Source organism: Camelina sativa, chromosome 5 (genome assembly GCF_000633955.1).
Source record: "Camelina sativa cultivar DH55 chromosome 5, Cs, whole genome shotgun sequence".
NCBI lineage: Eukaryota > Viridiplantae > Streptophyta > Magnoliopsida > Brassicales > Brassicaceae > Camelina > Camelina sativa.
This window is the reverse complement of record NC_025689.1, coordinates 15,332,629-15,342,351: the sequence shown is the minus strand read 5'-3', so window position 1 is coordinate 15,342,351 and position 9,723 is coordinate 15,332,629. Positions and strand designations below refer to the sequence as shown.

General features: G+C 37.5%; 1 protein-coding gene across 1 annotated transcript in view; it reads left to right on the top strand.

Moving 5' to 3' along the window:
- LOC104786968 (disease resistance protein TAO1-like) overlaps positions 1-4,268 on the top strand; it is a 7,640-nt gene extending 3,372 nt beyond the window's left edge. The window contains exons 2-4 of the mRNA XM_010512451.1: positions 1,433-2,534; positions 2,625-2,930; positions 3,169-4,268. Of these exons, the coding sequence (XP_010510753.1) occupies positions 1,433-2,534; positions 2,625-2,930; positions 3,169-3,822 (2,062 nt within the window). The 3' untranslated portion in view covers positions 3,823-4,268. The remainder of the gene's footprint in view (positions 1-1,432; positions 2,535-2,624; positions 2,931-3,168) is intronic.

The window sequence follows — 9,723 nt, the reverse complement described above, 5'->3', positions numbered from 1 at the left end:
AGAAATCTTACTATATTATATCATCTAATAATAAAATAAAGTTTTCTTTTGGAAAGCTTCAAAAGATTGTCATTTGATGTTCTCTTCTTTCACAAGTATCATTTTGTTTCTTTTAATTTTTAGTGTAACAAATTTATTAAATTGAATTTACATAATAAAATTTTCGCTTAACAAATAATTTGATGATTAAATTGTTTAAGGATATAAGATTATAATATATATATTTGGGTTGTATAGGATAATGTCGAGTAATAATTGGCTATTTTATTTCCAGGCATTAATATAAATAATTCACATGATCTTGATATTACATTATTTATTTTATTTTCAATCCATTCAAACTAAACTAAAGTATATTTTAATATATAATATCTAAATAACTAAATGAGAATTGAATATATTTTTTTGATAAAGAGATAACTGTACATATTTCTGTATAAAGAGAGAAGTGAATATATATTTAAATTTATGATTTGATTAGCTAAGATGCCCGTTCAAAGATCTATATTTATAATATATAATTTTTGAATATATATTTTAAAAAGTAGACAATTTTAGTTATTAATTCAAAATAATGCATTTTTATACACCTGAGACATTTTTTGTTAACTTTTCGATTATGTCTCATCAATCTCATATGTTGTACTAATTAACTCTCATTTTCGTAACTTTCATAATATTCATATTAATACAATGAATGATTAATAATAGTATTTATAGAAATATTACATATATAAGAAAATATATTAATATGTAATGATTTCATATCTATAACTCTCATAATGTTTATGTGACTCCTATAATAATGAAATACTCCCTCTGTTTTAATATAGTTGTCATTTTAAGTTTTCAATGAAAATTTCTTTATGCTGGGCCATGGAAAGTGCTCTCTCTCTGGGATATTATATAGTTCATTTTGAGACAGATTGTCAAGAGATTTTAAGTGTCATAGATGAGTCAAAAGACTTGCCAGTGTTAGCTTCGAAATTAGATTCTTTTCAGTCTTATCAAAAAAGGTTTTCTATGTTTTGTATTGGATGTATACCTAGATTGAACAATGTCTGTGTCGTCCATCTTGCAAAAGCGGGTCGAGCACGAGGATCTTTCTTTTCCTATGTAAATCCGCAGGTTCCGGAATGGTTAGCTCACGAGGCTATCCTAATTGAACCGGCTTAATAAGATATGATGTTTTGAAGTAAAAAAAAAAAATGTTGATGATAAAAAAAATTTACAAAAAAATATCCAAAAACAACTTAAACTAAATCCGTGCGTAGCACGGAGTGACTACTAGTATAATATATAAAAACAACTTAAACTAAATCCGTGCGTAGCACGGAGTGACTACTAGTATAATATATAATTGACACATACATCTGTATATATATGTCTCTTTTTTTCTTAAATGGTTTTACATTAATCTGTTGCTTGTTAGGTGTAATGAAGCGGACATGATCGAACAAATTGCGACAAACGTTTCAAATGCACTAAATAATTCTATCCCATCAAACTGCTTTGAAGACTTAGTTGGGATTGAAGCTCACATGGAAAAGATGATGTCTTTGTTATGCCTAGAATGTGATGAAGTGAGAATGGTAGGGGTTTTGGGTCCTGCGGGTATTGGTAAGACGACCATCGTTAGAGCCTTATATGAAACACTTTGTAGTAACTTCACTCATACTGCATTTATGGTGAGTATAAAAGGAGTCTATACAGTACAGAACCGCGACAACTTTGCACTCATGTTGCAATTACAAGAACAACTTTTATCTCAAACCTTAAATCAAAAGGATTTGAAGATACGTCACTTAGGTGTGGCACGGGAAAGGTTGAAAGATAAGAAAGTGCTTGTCGTTCTTGATGATGTTGATCGGTTAGTACAGTTAGATGCTATGGCGAAAGAACCTAAATGGTTTGGTAATGGAAGTCGGATTATCATAACAACACAAGACCACAACCTCTTAAAGGCACATGGTATCAATAATATTTACAAGGTGGATTATCCTATTGATGAAGAGGCGCTGCAAATCTTCTGCTTGAATGCTTTTGGGCAAAAGTCCATTAGAGATGGTTTCGAGGAGCTTGCATGGGAAGTTACAAAACTTTCCGGGAAACTCCCCTTGGGATTAAGTGTAATGGGCTCTTATTTCCGAGGAATGTCCAAGCAAGAGTGGATCGATGCACTACCAAGGTTAAGAACTAGGCTTCACCAAGATATTCAAAGTGTTTTAAGATTCAGTTACGACGCCTTATGCGATGAAGATAAAGATTTATTTCTTTATATAGCTTGCTTTTTCAGCCATAAAAGTATTCAGACACTTGAAGATTATCTTGCGGATACGTTCTTGGACTTGAGTCAAGGGCTTAAAATATTAGCTGAAAAGTCTCTCATATCTCGGGAATGTGGATTTATAAAGATGCCTAGTCTGTTAGTACAACTAGGTAGAGAAATTGTTCGTAACCAATTTGTTCAAGAACCTGGACAACGCAAATTTTTGGTTGATGCTAGAGAGATATGTGAAGTCACTAAGGAATCGGTAAGTTTTCACATTACTCATTCATTGCCTTGTTCCCTCCAAACTACATTCAAATGATAACTAACCTTCACTATTATTTATTATTTCCAGGGTAGTAAAAGTACAGTAGGTATGGATCTCGACTTATCTGAAATCAACGGTGATTTTGATATTAGCGAAAGATGCTTCGAAAGAATTTGGAATCTCCAATTCTTAAGATTCCATGGAAAAGTTGAAGGTTATAATGGTTGTAGATTGCACTCTCAACAAAGTCTGAAATATCTATCTCCGAAGCTTCGATTACTACATTGGGAATATTTTCCTATGACATGTTTGCCTTCTGGCATCAATACATCGTTCCTTGTCGAGCTAAACATGCGTTACAGCATGCTTAAGAAGCTGTGGGAAGGAGTTCAAGTGAGTAAATATTATTTCCTTCGTATAATTAGCTTTTTATTTTATTTTAAAATACAACTTTTGAATCTTAAGAAAAATGATTATAAAACTCTTTTGTCTTTAATTTTAAACTTAATTAAAATTTAGATGGCATATAAGTATGTTTCTTTTGTTTCAGTATATTTTTATTTGTTTACTAATAATAATTAGTAAAGCACATAATAATTGACGTGTATGTTGTCTTTACATGTCTGGACAGCCTCTACAAAATCTCAAGTGGGTGGATTTGAGTTATTCCAAAAACCTGAAGAAGCTTCCTGATCTCTCAACGGCCACTAATCTCTTGAGTTTAGATATCAGTCACTGCTCAAGGTTGATAGAGCTACCATCTTCAATTGGAAACGCAATGAACCTCTTGATTTTGAATATCGAACATTGCACAAGCTTGCTGACTATCCCAAACTCTATCGAAAGTATCCCTAATCTCAAGATATTTCTTGTTGAATGCTCAAGTCTGGTGCAACTCCCTTCTTGTATTTGGAATATCACTAGTCTCAACACATTTAATCTCGACAATTTCTCTAGTTCTTACCAGGACCCTTTGATGTGGAATGCTAAGAATTTCCAAGATTTGGATCTCAGTGGATGCTCAAGTCTAAGGAGGCTCCCTTCTATAGTTAATGCAGCCACTAATCTCCATGAGCGAAAGCCTAATTTCATAGAGAGAAACCCATATCTTTATAGATACTTATCTTCGGTGGGACTCTCCTCCTCTGTAGTTGATGTCACTTATCTTCATGAGCAAAATCAAACATCTTCGGTGGGATTCTCTTCCTCTATTGGTAATGTTACTAATCTCAAGAAACTAAATCTCAGCAACTGCTCAAGTCTAGGATTCAAGAAGAAGAATTAACACAATCTCAAAATATATCTTCTTTATTTCTTTAGGAAAAATACCTCAAAAACCTAAAGCTCACAAACTCTCAAATCTTGAATAATAGGAAGTCACAACCCAACATCTCTATTTATAAGGAACCTTACAATCACTCTTTCCTAATCTCTCTAGGAAGACAATTCCTTATTTCACACAACTTCCTAAACTTCCAATTCTAATCTCTTAGGCTTGCTTGAGCACCAAGCTTACTCCAACATTCTCCTCCTTAAGCTTGTAATGCATTTTCTCCAAGTCTTGAACTCCCATGAGCTCTCTCATCTCTTTAAACCTCATATTACCCAATGCTTTAGTAAGTATGTCTGCCTTTTGTATGATTCCTGGAACATGCTCAACCACAACCTCTTCTTTCTCCACACATTCTCTTATAAAGTGAAAGCGCCTCTGAATGTGTTTACTTCGGCCGTGGAACACTGGATTTTTTGTGAGAGCTATTGCAGATTTATTATCAATCCTAATGATAGCTTTCTTAGCTTCAACACCAGTAACCTCACTGAGCAAATCACGCAACCAAATAGCTTGTTTAGTCGCTTCAGTCCCGGCCATAAACTCTGCTTCACACGAAGATAGAGCCACTACGTCTTGTTTCTGTGAACACCACGAGATGGGACCATCTCCTAAGTAGAAAATATGACCGGTTGTGCTACGACCGTCATCCGGATCAATACTAAGGCTACTATCACTGNTCCTCCTCTGTAGTTGATGTCACTTATCTTCATGAGCAAAATCAAACATCTTCGGTGGGATTCTCTTCCTCTATTGGTAATGTTACTAATCTCAAGAAACTAAATCTCAGCAACTGCTCAAGTCTAGGATTCAAGAAGAAGAATTAACACAATCTCAAAATATATCTTCTTTATTTCTTTAGGAAAAATACCTCAAAAACCTAAAGCTCACAAACTCTCAAATCTTGAATAATAGGAAGTCACAACCCAACATCTCTATTTATAAGGAACCTTACAATCACTCTTTCCTAATCTCTCTAGGAAGACAATTCCTTATTTCACACAACTTCCTAAACTTCCAATTCTAATCTCTTAGGCTTGCTTGAGCACCAAGCTTACTCCAACATTCTCCTCCTTAAGCTTGTAATGCATTTTCTCCAAGTCTTGAACTCCCATGAGCTCTCTCATCTCTTTAAACCTCATATTACCCAATGCTTTAGTAAGTATGTCTGCCTTTTGTATGATTCCTGGAACATGCTCAACCACAACCTCTTCTTTCTCCACACATTCTCTTATAAAGTGAAAGCGCCTCTGAATGTGTTTACTTCGGCCGTGGAACACTGGATTTTTTGTGAGAGCTATTGCAGATTTATTATCAATCCTAATGATAGCTTTCTTAGCTTCAACACCAGTAACCTCACTGAGCAAATCACGCAACCAAATAGCTTGTTTAGTCGCTTCAGTCCCGGCCATAAACTCTGCTTCACACGAAGATAGAGCCACTACGTCTTGTTTCTGTGAACACCACGAGATGGGACCATCTCCTAAGTAGAAAATATGACCGGTTGTGCTACGACCGTCATCCGGATCAATACTAAGGCTACTATCACTGTAACCGACTAACCTTGGTATCTTCGAGTTTCTCCCAAAGGTTAAACCGAGTGATGTTGTTCCTTTAAGGTACCTCAAACATTGTTTCATCGCAGCTCCATGTGACACTCTAGGACTGTGCATATATCTGCTCAAGACGCCCACACAGTATGACAAGTCTGGTCTCGTATGAATTAAATACCGTAGGCACCCAATCTTTTTCCTGAAGGCTGTAGCGTCTATTTCCTTCTCATGCTCTGCTTTTGACAACATAAGACCAACCTCCATTGGTATCAGCTCAGAATTACAATCCACCATTCTTGTTTCCTCCAAAATCTTCTGAGCATATCTCTTTTGACTTAACACAATACCATTCTCATGCTGAATTACTTCTATCCCAAGATAGTAAGTTAGCAATCCAAGGTCACTCATCTCAAATTTAGTAGCCATCTCCTCCTTAAATTTGTAAATGATTGACTTGTCTGTACCAGTGACAAATAAATCATCTACGTAAACAGCAATAACCAAGATTTGTTCTCCCTCTGTTTTTCGATACACAGTCGGTTCCTTGGAACATTTTTTGAAGTGCAGTTCCTCAAGGATTTGATTTAGCTTGTTGTTCCATGTCCTTGGAGCTTGTCGTAACCCATACAAAGCTTTATTCAACTTGTAAACCTTATCTTCACACCCGATTTTCTCAAATCCTTCAGGTTGTGTAACATAAACTGTCTCCTTGAGTTCTCCGTGAAAGAACGCCGTCTTAACATCTAAATGATGAATTTCCCAACCATTTGCCGCTGCAATGTTTATGAGAAGTCTTATGGTTTCGATACGTGCGACAGGAGCAAACACTTCCTCAAAATCAATTCCATATTGCTGCACATAGCCCTTAGCAACAAGTCGTGCCTTGTACTTGTTGATGCTACCATCTGAATTCCTCTTCAGCTTAAAACCCCATTTGAGTCCAATTGGTTTTATCCCAATAGGTAGATCAACTAAATCCCAAGTGTGCAGTTTTTCAATTGAATTAACCTCTTCATTGCATGCATCTATCCATTTCTGCGAAACTCTGGCCTCACTAAAACTCTTCGGCTCATTGTTTAAACACAAGAGAAGTGTCTCTCCTTCTTCTTCAGCAAGTAAAACATAGTCTCCAAGATACTTAGGGGTGTTACTCTGTCTCTGACTTCTTCTCAAAGCGGGTGGATTATTATCTGCGATATCATCTTCCACTTCGTGTTCTGCAGTCTCGTCTTCTGGTGTGTGATCATTGTTCTCTGTTCCGTCTCTGTCCCCTTCGTTATCACCATAATTGTCACCACCAGATTCGTGATTATCATGAGTTGTTGCTTCACCAGCCGAGATACCATGATTTCCAAAGTCTCCAAGGGTAATGTTAAAGCTTCCGTCTCCATCTTGCTCTGCATTTTTCTTCCAATTCCAACCCTTGCTCTCATCAAAAATCACATCTCTACTTACAACAATCTTCCTTGTTTGTGGATCATACAGTCTATAAGCTTTAGAACCTGGTTCTATCCCCAAATGAACTAGCATCCTAGATCGATCATCGAGTTTCTTAAGAAGATGTTGATCAATCTTTGCATAGCTAATGCAACCGAAGATTCTTAAATGATTGATACGCGGTTTCTGTTTCTTGTAGACTTCATAAGGTGTTTTATCCGTTAACGCCCTTGTTGCAACCCTGTTGAGCAAGTATGTGGAATGTCTCACTGCTTCTCCCCAAAGGTAATTTGGAACCTTCATATGCTTTAAGATGCTTCTAGTCATCTCCATCAACGTTCTGTTCCTTCGTTCCACAACACCGTTCTGTTGTGGTGTGTAAGGAGCAGTAAGGTGTCTCTGGATTCCGGTGTTCGCACAGTACTCGTTGAATTCTTGTGAGACGAATTCACCACCTCTATCAGTTCTAAAGGTTTTGATTCGAGTTCCGGATTCTTGTTCAACTTGGTTCTTGAAGATCTTGAACTTCTCGAAAGCAGAACTCTTATCTTTCAACAGAGTGATCCACATATATCGCGAGTGATCGTCAATAAGAACAAAGATAAAACGATTTCCAGCAGCTGTACTTGGTGTTATCGGTCCGCAAAGGTCTCCGTGGATCAATTCAAGGACCGATGAGGCTCTATACGTGGTTGCCTGTGGGAATGTCTGTCTCGTTTGCTTCCCCAGAAGACACGAACTGCAGATTTCTTTTTCAAACACTACTTGTGGAAGTCCTTGAACGAGATCTCTCTGCTTCATAGACTTAATAGCTTCGAAATTAATATGTCCAAAACGAGCATGCCATCGACTTGATTCGCTAATGGATGATAGATTCAGATAGGCGTTGTTGTGAAAGTCCATGCAAATCTTGTAGAGCCTGTTTTTAGACCTTGGAGCCTTTGCAAGTAGTTTACCTTGAGCATCGCGCATTGTCAAGTATCCACCCCTTAGCCTGATATCACAGCCTGATTCCGTTGCTTGTCCCAAACTGATTATGTTACTCTTCAAATCCGGAATATAGTACACATCTGACATTACTCTTAACTCCCCATTCATATCAACGAGTGAAATAGATCCTTTGCCTTTTATATCAACTCGAGAATCATCACCAAATCTTACCTTCCCTGTAACAGACTCATCTAATTTCTTAAAATATCTTCTATCACCTGTCATGTGATTACTAGCACCATTGTCAAGATACCAGATGTTGTTCTCTCCTGTGTTGGTTTCAAACTTACTAGGGACACACCGTTTTTCATTTAGAAAGACCACCTCATGCATCATGAGTTCATCTGCATCTTGTGTATTTGTGACATCCAGAACTTGAACTTCTTGTAATTTCAGTAGACGATCAGGACAATCGAAGGCAAAGTGACCTTGTTTGTCACATCTAAAACACGTGGTGCGAGACGCATCTCGTTGTCCATTGTTTCGTCCTCTGCCTCTCCCTCTGTAGAATCGACCTCCTCGTCCTCTGTTTCGAAAGTCACTTGTATACTCACGATTGTAGTTCTGCGTCTCCATCTTTGCGTACATGAGTTTAGATTGATCCTCTTGCATATCACCAACTTCACTGATTCTCTCTTCGTAAGCCTTAAGACGTCCAATGATGTCACCAAACGTAGTGGTGTTAAGGTCCAACACCTGCTCTAGAGATGCCACTATGTGAATGAATTTCTTGGGAGGAAGACAGTTAAGAAATTTCTTAACCATCTTAGCTTCTTCAATTACTACACCAAGAGAGGCTGACTTTGATGCTATTTCGGACATCTTTCCTGCAAACTCATCAATCTTCTCTGTATCTTGCATCTTAAGTCTCTCAAAATCTGCCATGAGTGTTTGTAGACGTGCTTCTTTAACACGTTCTTCCCCAACATGTCTCGATTTAATGGAGTCCCATATCTTCTTCGCCGTATTCAAATCACCAATTTGCAGAACCAGGGCTTCGGGTATGGACTGAAACAGTAAAGCCATAGCCATGTTATTCTTGTCATCGTCGGCTGCTGCTGTGTCAGGTTCTATCGCCTCCCAAACCTTGTGAACCTTTAAAGCAATCTTCATTCTTAACGCCCAAACGGTGTAGTTGGTAGGGTTAAGCATAGGACATTGAATAGATGTAGATCCTGCTCCTTCTTTCGCCGTAGCTGCAACTATAGTACCTTCGGACATTGCTCCCTAGGATCGAGATGTGGCTCTGATACCAAATCTAGGATTCAAGAAGAAGAATTAACACAATCTCAAAATATCTCTTCTTTATTTCTTTAGGAAAAATACCTCAAAAACCTAAAGCTCACAAACTCTCAAATCTTGAATAATAGGAAGTCACAACCCGACATCTCTATTTATAAGGAACCTTACAATCACTCTTTCCTAATCTCTCTAGGAAGACAATTCCTTATTTCACACAACTTCCTAAACTTCCAATTCTAATCTCTTAGGCTTGCTTGAGCACCAAGCTTACTCCAACACAAGTCTTGTGGAGCTGACATCCTCTATTGAGGATGCCACTAATCTCCAAGAATTGAATCTCGCTGGATGCTCAAGCCTGACGACGCTCCCTTACTCTATTAGATTTTTGAGAGAGCTTCGGAGATTGGATCTCACTGGATGCTCAAGTTTGATGGAGCTCATTTGCTCGATTAAGGATGCCACTAATCTAGACGACTTGAATGTCATTGGATGCGCATGTTTGATGGAGTACCCCTCTTATACTGTGGGAGATGTCATTTATTTCCGGGAATTGGTGAAATGTGTCAAAAGAAGAAACAAAAAGGTCAAAGAAAATTCAACTAGTTCTCCTCCTCCTCCTCCTCCTCCTCCTCCT